The sequence below is a fragment of the Moschus berezovskii genome, chromosome 2 (assembly GCF_049115385.1).
Source record: "Moschus berezovskii isolate FMDL1 chromosome 2, NW_MosBer_1.0, whole genome shotgun sequence".
Lineage (NCBI taxonomy): Eukaryota > Metazoa > Chordata > Mammalia > Artiodactyla > Moschidae > Moschus > Moschus berezovskii.
The window spans coordinates 90,690,842-90,705,538 of NC_142461.1; the positions used below are offsets into that span (position 1 = coordinate 90,690,842).

Consider the following 14,697-nt stretch of genomic DNA (forward strand, 5'->3'; position numbering starts at 1 on the left):
CGCTTCAGTCAAATGAAAGGCAAAATGTAACCAAATTTCAGCTTTGTAACTATTGAAATTGATTATCTAACAATATCTACATTTTTTGAAAATTGTGATTGCTAGTTTTTGCTTTTTGTTTTTAAACCATTAAGTTGCCAGTTTGGGTTGCAAATTTAGGCGATACTTTTGTGAATAGTATAGATCCTCTGTTACACTTAATTTCTTGTTGTTGCAGAATCATTTAATTGTATTTAGAAAAGAACTTAGAGATCATATTGTCCCATTCTCTATATTGAAGTTTCTATTAAACAAAATTTGAGAGAAATAAATGTTTAATTGATTTTATTTTTTGATTAGTTAGGAAATGCTTGTTCCAGTGCATTTTGTAATAATCCTTCTCCTGAAAATATGAAATATTTTGAAGATTCTATCTTCTGTGTATCTTAGAGATCAGGAGAGGGAGTTGTTTTTTTTTTACTAAATTCCAAATATGAGCTTCTTTATTCCCATGCGTTTTCTCTCCTAAGAATAATCCAATTAATTGTTGGCTCTGTTTGATTAGTTGTGTTCCAAGTAAATGCTGTATCATTGGTTTTTTTTTTTTTTTTGAACTGTAACATTTTTTTATGTATTATTTCCTTTTCAAGATATCATTTAGGAGACTATGGTGGTGAAATCCTTAATGAAGTGAAGATCAATAGATCAGAAAAAGAATTATATGCCACTCCAGCAACTCTTCATAATGGAAATCATCACAAAGTCCAAGAATGTAAAACTAAAGTGAGTATCTTCTGGGGAGAAGAATAATATAATAATATTGTATAATAATATTGACTGGACAATTGGTTTCTGAAATTGTCTTATAATAGTTTGGTTAAGAAGGAAGTTTACTAACATGTTTGAGTTCCTACTTTTTGCACTTTGCTAGGATTTTTTATATGCATGTTGATTCGTTAATCCTTACAACATCCCTTTGAGGTAGATTTTTACCTCTGTGTGACTTTTAGATCATATAGTTATTAAGTGGCAGATTTAAGATTTTTGAGTCTAGGTCTAACACCAAAAACCATGTGTTTTCAACTATGCTGTCTTGTATCCCTACAGAATAATGGTAATTAAAGCTTAATTATTGTCACTGCCTTAGCAAATCCTGCATTGTGATGGCAGGCATCAAAATTAAACCTTTCTTCATTGAGACTATTCAGAGTTGCTGTCCTCATTATTGCCATAACCAGCATTTATCAGTTGCTGTTTGTCTTGACTTGAAAAAGTCCTATAACTTCTAGAACTCAGTTTTTCCTAATAAAGAGACTAGTGATTAGTTTCTTAGACTGAAGAGTTACATTTATTCATTATTCACTTGGTGTATAGAAGCATTCAGTTGAGAAATGCAAAAATTAATAAAACCTTTGAAGAGCTTAGATTTTTAAAAAGAAACAGGTTATTGGCTGAGTTTCTAGACAGTAGAGCTCTACTGTGTAGCAGGATTTTAAAAGTGGCTTAGGGTGTTTGTGGAAAATTCATCTTTTAAAAATGTGCACAATCCTCATTTTTCATGAGTTCTTTCTTAAAGGTCAAGGAAGAATGTGGAGTAGGGAGATTCCTCCATTATTCAACTGTGTCAATTCAAACACCAAAGTTCTTTCTTATTAATCACAGGCATCTAGCCCACCTACCCTTGAACACTTACTAAACCAGACAATAAATGCCATTTTGTACATTGTTTTTAAAAATCCAGTTCTAAATCAATGCCTTTCCTAAGCATATTATTGATAGGCATAGAATATGAAAATCTCAACCCCAAATTAGTGCAGAATCAGCCTTTGTTATATGTTGATTCTTAATCATAGATCACCTCTAAGATTAAAAACCCACACTATTTAAATACTAATTTTAGAAATATGATTGCATTTCACATAGTTAACAATATTTCCTTTGTCACACATACTACTTTAAAATATAAGTAGTTTCTGAGAAGTTGGGGATTTCTTTTTGATGTCATAGCCATGCCCATTGTATGAAAGCATTTATATCTCAATAACTCAGTGTTTCAGCATTGTTTTCATCATGTATAATATTTTGACCCTAAAATAGTTTTAATGAAAATCTGAGCTACTTGAAAAAATGTAAAGCTTCCCAAATACTTTTATACTTTGTTAGCGTTTGTAATTTGATGCTTAGAGCAGTCATTTTCAAACTTTTTAAAGTAGCTTCTTATTTATTAAAAGGAATGCCAGTATATTAAAACAGAAACAGCTGCCCTGTTGAGGATAGCTGGGTTCTAGACTCTACCCATCAGTTAGTCTCTGCCAGACAGCCACTAGCATGCCACCAAAAAACTCTGGGGTACTTGAAGACAGTTTGATTATCGTTCAGCTGAAGTGGTAATTAATTCTAAAAAGTGAAGGTTTTTTCCCTAATTAATAAGCTTTTCTGTCTCAGAAAAGTTATTCCATGTGTAGATATTTTTAAAAATTGGAAATGAACATAAAATGAATTAATGAATTTATAATCTAATTCAAGTCATTTTAAAAATAAAAATAGTTAATTTTCATCGTTAATCAGTAGACTTAAATAAAATTAAAATAGAATTTAAATTTGTTTTAAATACTGGATTACATAATAATAGAGGAATTTTTAAAAATCAGTAATATCTTAAAGTATTGATAACAATATAAAAAAGTAAATTTAAATGTCATAATTATTTTTCACTGTAATTTGTGAAAGCAAAGCACTTTTTAGCTTATCATCACATAATAGTTTCTGCATATTAAAACCAGAAAATAAAATCATCTCCTGGGTAAAAATGTATGTTTTTTCAAAGAGCAGTATAGTTTTTTATGATTTCTAAAATGATTTTCATTTCTTCCTTTTGGGGGAAAAATCATCATGTAAACAGCACCCGCATCATTTGTCTTTGAAAGAAGAGGCTTCTGATGTGGTTCGTCAAAAGAAGAAGTACCCAAAGAAGCCTAAAGCAGAGGCTGTGCTAACATCTCAGCAGCCCACTCCTGAGACCTTGCCTGTGATCAATAAGAGTGATCTTAAGCAATATGACTTTCACAGCTCAGAGGAAGATGAATTTCCACAGGTGCTTGTTTTAAAACTATTTTACAGACATTTTCTTCTAATCTTTTATATTGCTCTATTTTAAACATAATATCTTAGAGTTTTGATTCTTGCTTTCTTCACCTATGTTATAACATAAACATTTTCCACATTATTTATGTAGTTACTGAAATGGTATTTGCTTTGTTATTTTCTGTCAGTTGAATATATTTTATTTCTATTGTGTAGAATTTAGGTGGTTTTAAGCTCTCCCTTTTATAAAAACGAGCATCTCTACCTCATCTCTCCATATTTGAAATAGATGATTAGAAACGGAATTTCTGAGCTAAAAGATTATAAATATTTTAAGACATTTAACACATAATTGTAAACATTCACCAATAATAATTTCCATATTCCATCAGCATTGTATTTTACAACTTTTAATGAAAATTTTGCTAATTTAACAATAACTACTTAACTCCAAAGAAGATTTAGAATTGGTTCAAATTTTAACTTGTGAAAATAATTCTTTGGTTAGAGTATAGCAGTTTTATACCAAATTTTTTTAACAGTTTAAAAATCTCAATTTTTGTTTCGTATGTGCTGTCTTTTAAAACAAGACTTCTATTTTATATACTGAAAGATTGATTTAAAAAAATACATTGTTTAGCACCTGGTGTAGCAGTGGCCTCCTTTTTTCTTTTTCATACGGTGTAGGAAACCTAAAGAGAGTACTATAACACGTGTTACCGTATTTCAACATTTTGACTGACTTACTTAAAAAAATGTTTTTTAAACCAACATGACAGATAAATTTGGAAGCAAGACAGTTTATAAAACTCCTTGTTGTAGTAACTATTTAAAATCTAGAGTTTATATAAAATTTGTCTTATTTGGCTCGATTATATTAGTTTCACTTTTTTGTAGATGATTTAGTTTTTCTAGCCCAGATAATGGCAATGGCAAGCCACTCCAGTACTATTGCCTAGAAAATCCCATGGACGGAGGAGCCTGGTAGGCTGCAGTCCGCGGGGTCGCTAAGGGTCAGACACGACTGAGCGACTTCACTTTCCTTTTTCACTTTCCACTTTCACACATTGGAGAAGGAAATGGCAACCCACTCCAGTGTTCTTGCCTGGAGAATCCCAGGGATGGGGGAGCCTGGTGGGCTTCCGTCTATGGGGTCACACAGAGTCGGACACGACTGAGGTGACTTAGCAGCAGCAGCAGCAGCCCAGATAATATTTCAGCATTCATACACATTATAACAATGCACAAAACGTGTTTAGTATGCTCTTTAAAAGCACTTAAATGAACTCATTTATTAAAAGTTGTCAGATGGTCTTGCTCAAGGTTATGTGGCAGTCTGGATGGGAGGGCAGTTAAAAAAATATTAAAAAGATAAAATTGTCAGAGGATTATGTTGTTGGACTCAGGCAGGGCTTTGAATAGTCATGGGACATGAATTAGATGACATTTTGAACGAATGAGGGCACAAATAGTAGGTTTTTGCCAGATAGGAAATGTAGGGAAGGGTCCAAGGCAGAGAAAACAGCATATTAGAAGGAATTGCTAGCAGTACGTTTAAGTGAGGAGTGAGATGGTTAGATAAATACATATATAAAAGCCAATAAAGTTCTGCTCTACATTCCCAGCCTTTTAAGAATGATGCTCAGGGATACTGTGTCTAGTAGAAACTTTTCCTATATTGCTAGAATCTGTCTATCCAGTCTGATAGACGTACTTAGCATACTAGACCTATATTCCTTATCTATTAAGGAATCTTCATCTCTGTTCTAAATTCTTATATTTATTCATATAGTCCCCTTTCCTACATGAAATTACATTTTGAAACTTTGAGGTTCCTCTGAATCCTTGTACTGGGTCCTTGACAACATTAATTTTTATAATGATGTCTCTGTAAGTAAGTAAGTAAGCAAGCATGTATCTATAGTTGAACATTAAACAGTAAGTAAGCATGTATCTATAGTTGAACATTATTCAGTGAGGCAGATATTTAGAATGTGGCTCTTACAAAATCAGGATTTTATTGCTTAAAAGATAATTAAAATAATCATATGCTTCTTCTGTGTCCAATAAACAAGAATAAAGGAATAGGGAGCCTTAAAGAACATTTTAACCAGACTTCTCCAACTGATTGGCACAGAGCAGAATACAAACCCAGTCTCTTCTTAATCATGCTTCTGATTCTCCTGATATCAGCGCTGTCTTCCTTTATCTCAGACTAAATCCTAGAAACCCCTCCTTGGGTAATCTGGAGGAAGGGATGCAAAAAATTTCTGAGACTTTGTTTGTGACACTTCCTGTGTACATTCTAGAAGAGGTAGTTGCTTTGTAAAGGAACCAAAGTGTAAAATTCACATTTGGGATTTCCTTTCAAATTTCAGGTTTGAGTTTGGTTCCCTAGGAAGAAGAATCAGCCCCAGCTTAATGTTTCTGTGTCTCCCCCATAGGGTTGGTGGAGGTATATTGGAACCTCAAACAAATGCCTTTCTCCCCTGGATGATCCTGCTCAGTGGTAATTACCACAGTTTTGAAATAATGTGGAGAAAGCATTTTTCCTCTCAAAATAGGAAGAGAGGGATTTGTGAGGTTCAAAAGTTTGCAAGTAAATGTGGTTGAGCCAGCGTTGTCAGAAAAAGAGATGTACTCCAAAGTGAAATTGCGAGACAACTGAAACTTAAGTACCAAAACTTTTTTTTTATTTTAACCATTGTGGGTAGAAATTTATCTAAACCATATTATTTCCTGCCATATCAGAGTATATTTGTATTTCACCTAATCTGTTTTCGATAACATAACGTTTCTATAATGTACCAGTGCTGCCTTAGAGGTCCACTCAGATTATGTAGGGGGATTTGTCCTAGTCTCACTTGGTCCTATGTTTTTTAATATGTGACAACTTTTTGAAAGTCTTTATTCTTTTGCTGTCAGATGGTGAGATTAATACTTCTAAACCACTTTGCTTCCTTTTAGCAAATCCTCTTTCCTCTTTTGATTTTCAACTTCTGTTAAATTTTAAAAATGATTTTAAAAACAAGTGGAGAAATAAGGGACCCCCCCCCTTTCAGTGCAATGTATTAACTTTTCGGCTTTGGGAGATAGGAGGTTATTCATAAGCTTTTTTTATCTTCCTAGTTTTAGGCTTTTTTTTAGAGAAATGAAGTTATTGTATAAAAGCATACCTGTGTATATATGAAGCATAATTATTATTACAAAGTATTTATGGCCACATAAAATATTTATAAAATGTATAAATGGGGAATGTAAAAACCATACTAATTATTTTCAAGCTTAAAGCATTTACATGTTCAGAAACAGTTAAGCAATACCATGTCAACTTACCTGCAAGAACTTACCTTTAAAAATGATAATTAACCATACAAAACTTCTGCTATTCTTTAAATATTTTGGGGAATTCACTACCTACTGTATGTAATGTGGAGTGATTCACTGTTTGTGATCAGATTCTCATTTTAGACCATTACAAAGACTGTTGACTTTTGTTAACTCCTAAATGGAATGCTTCATGCCTCTTTCCTAGGTACCGTCCCCAGCATCAGAACTTGAAGAAGAAAATGATCCTGATGGTCCCTGTGCTTTCAGGAGGCGGGCAGGATGCCAGTATTATGCTGTAAGAAGTATATTTTGTGTGGTGTTTTGGGAACTGGAATTAACGGATAACTCATGTCAAGATGACTTAAGTTCAATTCAGTTGCTCAGTCATGTCCAACTCCTTGTGACCCCCATGGACTGCAGCACGCAGTCCATCACCAATTCCCGGAGATTACTCAAACTCCTGTCCATCGAGTCACTGATTCCATCGAACCATTTCATTCTCTGTTGTCGCCTTCTCCTCCCGCCTTCAATCTTTCCCAGCATCAGAGTCTTTTCAGATGAGTCAGTTCATCACGTAATGTGGCCAAGTATTGGAGTTTCAGCTTCATCATCAGCCCTTCCAGTGAATATTCAGGACTGATTTCCTTTAGCATGGACTGGTTGGATCTCCTTGCAGTTCAAGGGACTCTCAAGAATCTTCTCCACACCACAGTTCAAAAGCATCAATTCTTTGGTGCCCAGCTTTCTTTATAGTTCAACTCTCACATCCATACATGACTACTGGAAAACCCATAGCTTTGACTAGACATACCTTTGTTGGCAAAGTAATGTCTCTGCTTTTTAATATGCTATCTAATTTGGTCATAACTTTTGTTCCAAGGAGCAAGCGTCTTTTAATTTCATAGCTGCAGTTACCATCTGCAGTGATTTTGAAGCCCTCCAAAATAAAGCCTCTCACTTTTTCCATTGTTTCCCCTTCTATTTGCTATAAAGTGATGGGACCAGATGCCATGATCTTAGTTTTCTGAAAGTTGAGTTTTAAGCCAACTTCTTCACTCTCCTCTTTTCACTTTCATCAAGAGGCTCTTTAGTTCTTCTTCACTTTCTGCCATAAGGGTGGTGTCATCTGCATATCTGAGGTTATTGGTATTTCTCCCGGCAATCTTGATTCCAGCTTGTGCTTCTTCCATCCCAGCGTTCCTCATGATGTACTCTGCATATAAGTTAAATAAGCAGGGTGACAATGTACAGCCTTGACGTATTCCTTTCCCGATGTGGAACCAGTTGTTGTTCCATGTCCTGTTTTAACTGTTGTTTCTTGACCTGCATACAGATTTCTCAGGAGGAAGGTCAGGTGGCCTGGTATTCCCATCTCTTTTAAGAATTTTCTACAGCTTGTTGTGTTCCACACAGTCAAAGGCTTTGGCTTAGTCAATAAAGTAAAGGTAGATAGATGTTTTTCTGGAACTTACTTGCTTTTTGTGATGACCCAATGGATGTTGGCAATTTTTTCTCTGATTCCTCTGCCTTTTCTAAATCCAGCTTGAACATCTGGATGTTCATGGTTCATGGACTGTTGAAGCCTGGCTTGGAGAATTTTGAGCATTACTTTGCTAGCATGTGAAATAAGTGCAGTTGTGCTGTAGTTTGAGCCTTCTTTAGCATTTCCCTTTTTTAGGATTGGAATGAAAGCTGACCTTTTCCAGTCCTGTGGTCACTGCTGAGTTTCCAAATTTTCTGGCGTATTGAGTGCAACACTTTCACAGCATCATCTTTTAGGATTTGAAATAGCTCAACTGGAATTCCATCATCTCCACTAGCTTTGTTTCTAGTGATGCTTCCTAAGGCCCACTTGACTTTGCATTCCAGGATGTCTGGCTCTAGGTTAGGGATCACACCATGGTGGTTATCTGGGTCGTGAAGATCTTTTTTGTACAGTTCTTCTGTGTATTCTTGCCACCTCTTCTTAATATCTTCTGCTTCTCTTAGGTCCATAACATTTCTGTCCTTTATTGTGCCCATCTTTGCATGAAATGTTCCCTTGGTATCTCTAACTTTCTTGAGGAGATCTCTAGTCTTTCCCATTTTATTGTTTTCCTCTGTTTCTTTGCATTGATCGCTGAGGAAGTCTTTCTTATCTCTCCTTACTGTTCTTTGGAACTCTGCACTCAGATGGGTATATCTTTCCTTTTCTACTTTGCCTTTAGCTTTCTTTTTTTCTCAGTTATTTGTAAGGCCTCTTCAGACAACCATTTTGCCTTTCTGCATTTCTTTTTCTTAGGGATGGTCTTGATTACTGCCTCCTGTACAGTGTCATGAACCTCTGTCCGTAGTTCTTTAGACACTCTATCTATCAGATCTAAGCCCTTGAATCTATTTGTCACTTCCACTGTATAATTGTAAGGGATTTGATTTATGTCATACATGAATGGTCTAGTGGTTTTCCCTTCTTTCTTCAATATAAGTCTGTATTTTGCAATTAGGAGTTCATAATCTGAGCAACAGTCAGCTCCTGGTCATTACTTTGCCAACAAAGGTCCATCTAGTCAAAGCTATGGTTTTTCCAGTAGTTGTGTATGGATGTGAGAGTTGGACTATAAAGAAAGCTGAGCACCGAAACATTGATGCTTTTGAACTGTGGTGTGGAGAAGACTCTTGAGAGTCCCTTGAACCACAAGGAGATCCAACCAGTCCCTGCTAAAGGAAATTAGTCCTGAATATTCATTGGAAGGACTGATGCTGAGGCTGAAATTCCAATATTTTTGCCACCTAATGTGAAGAATTGACTCATTGGAAAAGACCCTGATGCTGGGAAAGATTGAAGGTGGGAGGAGAAGGGTACGTCAGAGGACAAGCTGCTTGGATGGCATCACTGACTTGATGGAGTTTGAGCAGGCTCTGGGAGTTGGTGATGGACAGGGAAGCCTGGTGTGCTGTAGTTCATGGGGTCGCTAAGAGTCGGACACGACTGTGCGACTGAACTGAACTGAGGAAATGGGAAGGCTAAGAAACGCACTGTATGTTGTTAAAAATAGAGGAAGTATGAATTTAATCTGTGCTGGCTTTTTTTTTTCCTCTCTTTTTATTTTGTAAATTATGAAAGTATGATAACACATTTACTGAAGATGTAGAAAATACAGAACAAAGTTGCATATAGTTCCATCATATATTACAATTATTTTTTTAAGTATATAAATTAAGATTTTTAGTTGAATTTCAATATCAAACTCTCAAAAATTAATAGAATGAATTTACAGACCTGAAAAGCACCATGCACCAATTAAACATAAATGAGATTTATACAGTTTTCACACAACAGTAGGATACAAATTCTATTTAGGTTTTCATTGGCTACAAACTGGGTGACAGTAGAACATATTCAGGTACCTAAAATAAGGTCATACATGCTTTCTTGAAGTGCAATTTTTGAAAATCCTATCAAAGTCCCTGTAATATATCTCAGTAGCAAGTATATAAATTAATAAATTCATTATCTCTAGAGTCGCTGAGAGTTGGATACTACTGAGCAACTGAACAGCAACTCTTCTACATAAATGTTAAAAGCCACATTGTTCTTTAAAGATATATTTCTTTTAAAATATATCTTAAATGTATTGATAGTCATAAAAATTTAGTTTAAGTTATTTTGATGAGTGAACTTCTGTATCAGTTTTATAGAATTTTACCTGGTTAACATTTAAATCCCAATATTTAATTTTTATATCTAAATTTTAATTGTTCTGCTAATACTGTAGTTACTTTATTTTTATCATGATTTAACTTTTTTTCATTTCAGATTTATTCTATGAGTTTTAATTATTTTTTCCTTTTTGTGCAGCCTCGTTTGGACCAAACTAACCGTTCATTTGGAAATTCAGAATTGGCAGATTTGGATAAGTTAAGATACAGGCATTGTCTTACAACACTCACAGTTCCAAGACGATGTATAGGATTTGCAAGAAGGCGAATTGGCAGAGGTGGAAGGTAAACTGTTTTGATGTCGTATGTTTCCAAGATGGAAGGGACGGTATCAAGAAAATGTTATTAAGTTCTTCTAGATAATATTTGGCTTTATATTGCTTTTCAGGGTCATAATGGACCGGATAGCCACAGAACATGACCCAGTCCTGAAACAGATAGACCCTGAAATGCTGAATGGTTTTTCAAGCGCTTCCCAAACTATAGACTTTTCTTCTAATTTCTCTCGGACCAATGCTTCCAATAAACATTGTGAAAATAGACTGTCCCTTTCTGAAATATTAAGCAATATCAGATCATGTCGACTACAGTGTTTCCAGCCAAGGCTACTAAATTTACAGGACAGTGATAGTGAAGAATGTACCTCAAGAAAACCAGGGCAGACTGTGAACAATAAAAGAGTTTCTGCAGCATCTGTAGCTTTATTGAACACCAGCAAGAATGGCATATCAGGTAAGTTGCTACTTGATAAAAGTATATCCTCTTCTCTTCTTAATTTTTCATTATCCACTAAATAGACTTTCAGGATGAATTTTGAAGATGTATTTTCATGATCCTACTGAGGAAAGGAATTTTAGCTTAACCTACATTTTTTTCCCCCCCAGTGTAAGAAACTAAACTCTATTATTGTGATTTGCATTTTAACCAAAAGTTCCAAACCAATACCTGTAAAACCACTCACTTTGAATGTGTATGCCTGGTATGGTGAGTGTGTAGGGACAATGTGCAGAGAATTCTCTCTGGGCAGAGGGATTATTAGCTGCTATCAGATCATCATAGCACAAAAGTGTTTTTATTAAAGAAAAACTTAACACACTAACCTGACAGGCTCCTCTGTCCATGGAATTCTTCAGGCAAGAATACTGGAGTGGGTTACCATTCCCTTCTCCAGGGGATCTTCCTGACCCAGGGATCAAACCCAGGTCTTATGCATTGTAAGCAGATTCTTTACCATCTGAGCCACCAGGGAAGCCTCTTCTCATTTCACTTTCACTTATTGTATTAACTTTGCTTAAATGTAAGCATTGCCCCTCAGAAATGCCTTAAAGCTTTCTTTCTGAAAAATGTAGTTTTGATCTGATAATATACCTCTGTGATTGAGATCAAGAAGTATTTTTCATTTTAAGAGACATTGTACTAAAATTAATATACCTCAGCATTGTAAAATAATGTGTAAAATCTAGAGACTCTAAGATGTAATTTTGATTTGTTTTCTTCTGTGGATAGTCTTCTCTTTATCATCTATATATAAGTGTATAATTTATAAATGTCTTTATAATGTATAAATTGCAAAATATGCATGGTATCCAAAGACAAAGCTAGATGTTGCTTGAATTAAACTGTTGATATCCTTTCTTTCTGTAAAATGTATTTATTTCTAAATTATTTTCTGGATAGTGTATTTTAGTATATAAAATTGATGTGTTATACTTCTTCAAAGTGATTTTAAATCATTTTAGGTTGAAATTTTCTCTCAGTAGTGTTCAGTCCTTTTTAATTACTGAGCTGTTAAATTTCAAACTTTACTTCGACATTTGTCTATTTAAGGGTTGTTATGGAAAATTGGATTTGTTTGAATGATTGGAAGTTGGCATATCATTTCTCCAAATTAGTTGGTTAATTTTCTCCAAACGAATTTAGGTAAGGAAAATGGTATCCCATTATGTAAAGTTCATGAGTCTGTGAAATTTAATGACCTTTTGAATCTGAAATGGATTAATACCTAATATGACTTTAGACAGCAGGATTCTTAGAAGTGTAAAAATAGTAAGAGCCAGACATCCTAGAATGTGAAGTCAAGTGGGCCTTAGGAAGCATCACTAAGAACAAAGTTAGCAGAGGTGATGGAATTCCAGTTGAGCTATTTCAGATCCTAAAAGATGATTCTCTAAAAGTGCTGCACTCAATATGCCAGAAAATTTGGAAACTCAGCAGTGACCACAGGACTGGAAAAGGTCAGTTTTCATTCCAATTCCAAAGAAAGGCAATGCCAAAGAATGCTCAAACTACCTCACAATTGCACTCATCTCACATGCTAATAAAGTATTATTCAAAATTCTCCAAGCCAGTCTTCAACAATACGTGAACCGTCAACTTCCATATGTTCAAGCTGGTTTTAGAAAAGGCAGAAGAACCAGAGATCAAATTGCTAACATCCGCTGGATCATCGAAAAGGCAAGAGAGTTACAGAAAAACATCTATTTCTGCTTTTTTGACTAAGCCAAAGCCTTTGACTGTGTGGATCACAATAAACTGGAAAATTCTGAAAGAGATGGGAATACCAGACCACCTGACCTGCCTCTTGAGAACTCTGTGTGCAGGTCAGGAAGCAACAGTTAGAACTGGACATGGGACAATAGACTGGTTCCATGCTGGGAGAGGAGTACATCAAGGCTGTATATTGTCACCCTGCTTATTTAACTTATATGGAGAGTACATCATGAGAAACTCTGGGCTGGATGAAGCACAAGCTGGAATTAAGATTGCCAGGAGAAATATCAATAACCTCAGATATGAAGATGGCACCACCCTATGGCAGAAAGTGAAGAAGAACTAAAGAGCCTCTTGATGAAAGTGAAAAGAGGAGAGTGAAGAAGTTGGCTTAAAACTCAACTTTCAGAAAACTAAGATCATGGCATCTGGTCCCATCACTTTATGGCAAATAGAAGGGGAAACAATGGAAAAAGTGAGAGGCTTTATTTTGGAGGGCTTCAAAATCACTGCAGATGGTAACTGCAGCCATGAAATTAAAAGACGCTTACTCCTTGGAAGGAGAATTATGACCAACCTAGACAGCATATTAAAAAGCGGAGACATTACTTTGCCTTGACAAGGTCTGTCTTGTCAAGGCTGTGGTTTTTCCAGTAGTCACGTATGGATGTGAGAGTTGGGCTATAAAGAAAGCTGAGCGCCAAAGAATTGATGCTTTTGAACTGTGGTGTTGGAGAAGACTCTTGAGAATCCCTTGGACTGCAAGGAGAACCAGTCCACCCTAAAGGAGATCAGTCCTAAGTGTTCATTGGAAGGACTGATGTTGAAACTGAAACTCCAGTACTTTGGCCACATGATGCAAAGAACTGACTCATCTGAAAAGACCCTGATGCTGGGAAAGATTGAAGGTGGGAGGAGAGGGGGATGACAGAGGATGAGATGATTGGATGGCATCACCAACTCAATGGACATGAGTTTGGGTAAACTCCAGATTTTGGTGATGGACAGGGAGGCTTGGCATGCTGCAGTCGTGGGGTCGAAAAGAGTCAGACACGACTGAGCGACTGAACTGAACTGACGAATATTAGGTCACATCCTTTTTTCAGCCAACTCTAAGACATTATTCAAATTATTTAACTGAAATTCCTGTACCAAAAGTTACTCACAATAATTTTGCCAAAAAGAGAGTTTAAAAACATATCAACCATAAGCATTTATAAGTAGATTTGACCATAGATTGAAATACCAATGAATACCATAACAAAGGATTGATTTTAAATGTTCCCTCTCAACTTGAAAATGGCCAGATATTTGCAGCTTTCTACTGTTCTTTCCTGAAACACTTCAGATCTATTTAACTTGACTCTTCCAGAAAATATATGTTTCTCGTTATTGTATCATCAGTACTCTGCATGTATGGATTCAGAATGTAACAAGTCTGTACAGTCAGCTGTAGAATTTTATGACACTACCATGGATCAGCATAAAATAAGCATTTGAAATACTATTTTAGGCTTGCATACACTTCTCAGGGAATTTAAATCATATATATATGATGCTGGCATCATAGATAATAAGATTTTTTCTATTTTTACCTTTCCCCTGTCATCAGAAAAAAATAGTGGTTTTGGTCTATGCCACGTTTCCTGTCTTATGTTTATGTTTGTTATGTTACGGTACTGTGTCGCAACTTAGTACCATTCCATCATTTGTTATTAAGGATTTTGTTCATGTTTTCTGTCTGCTAACTATAACCCTCTGTAGTCATTGAAGTCACAAGGTGGTTTGTTTTTAACAAATTTCTTTTGTCTCAAAATATTAGGCATCGTATATAAATTCATAATGAGACGTGTTTTTAACAGCAGTTTTGTAAACAACTGAAAAGCTTTAGCAGTTATTTGTTTGTTTGGGCCACCCCATGGTGCCTGTGGGATCTTAGTTTCTCAGTTCAGTTCAGTCACTCAGTCGTGTCCGACTCTTTGCGACCCCATGAATCACAGCACGCCAGGCTTCCCTGTCCGTCACCAACTCCCGGAGTTCACCCAAACTCATGTGCATCAAGTCAGTGATGCCATCCAGGAATCAAACCTGGGCCCACAGCAGTGAAAGTGTAGA

The 14,697-nt window shown here is 35.6% G+C and overlaps 1 protein-coding gene across 2 annotated transcripts in view; it reads left to right on the forward strand.

Moving 5' to 3' along the window:
- The window catches only part of EPC2 (enhancer of polycomb 2), a 129,470-nt gene that overhangs the window by 103,124 nt on the left and 11,649 nt on the right, over positions 1-14,697 (forward strand). The window contains exons 6-10 of one of the 2 annotated variants that reach the window (XM_055398919.2): positions 630-762; positions 2,882-3,073; positions 6,599-6,688; positions 10,232-10,377; positions 10,481-10,824. In XM_055398919.2, coding sequence (XP_055254894.2) covers positions 630-762; positions 2,882-3,073; positions 6,599-6,688; positions 10,232-10,377; positions 10,481-10,824 — 905 coding nt within the window. The remainder of the gene's footprint in view (positions 1-629; positions 763-2,881; positions 3,074-6,598; positions 6,689-10,231; positions 10,378-10,480; positions 10,825-14,697) is intronic. The other variant, XM_055398920.2, reaches the window with a different exon arrangement.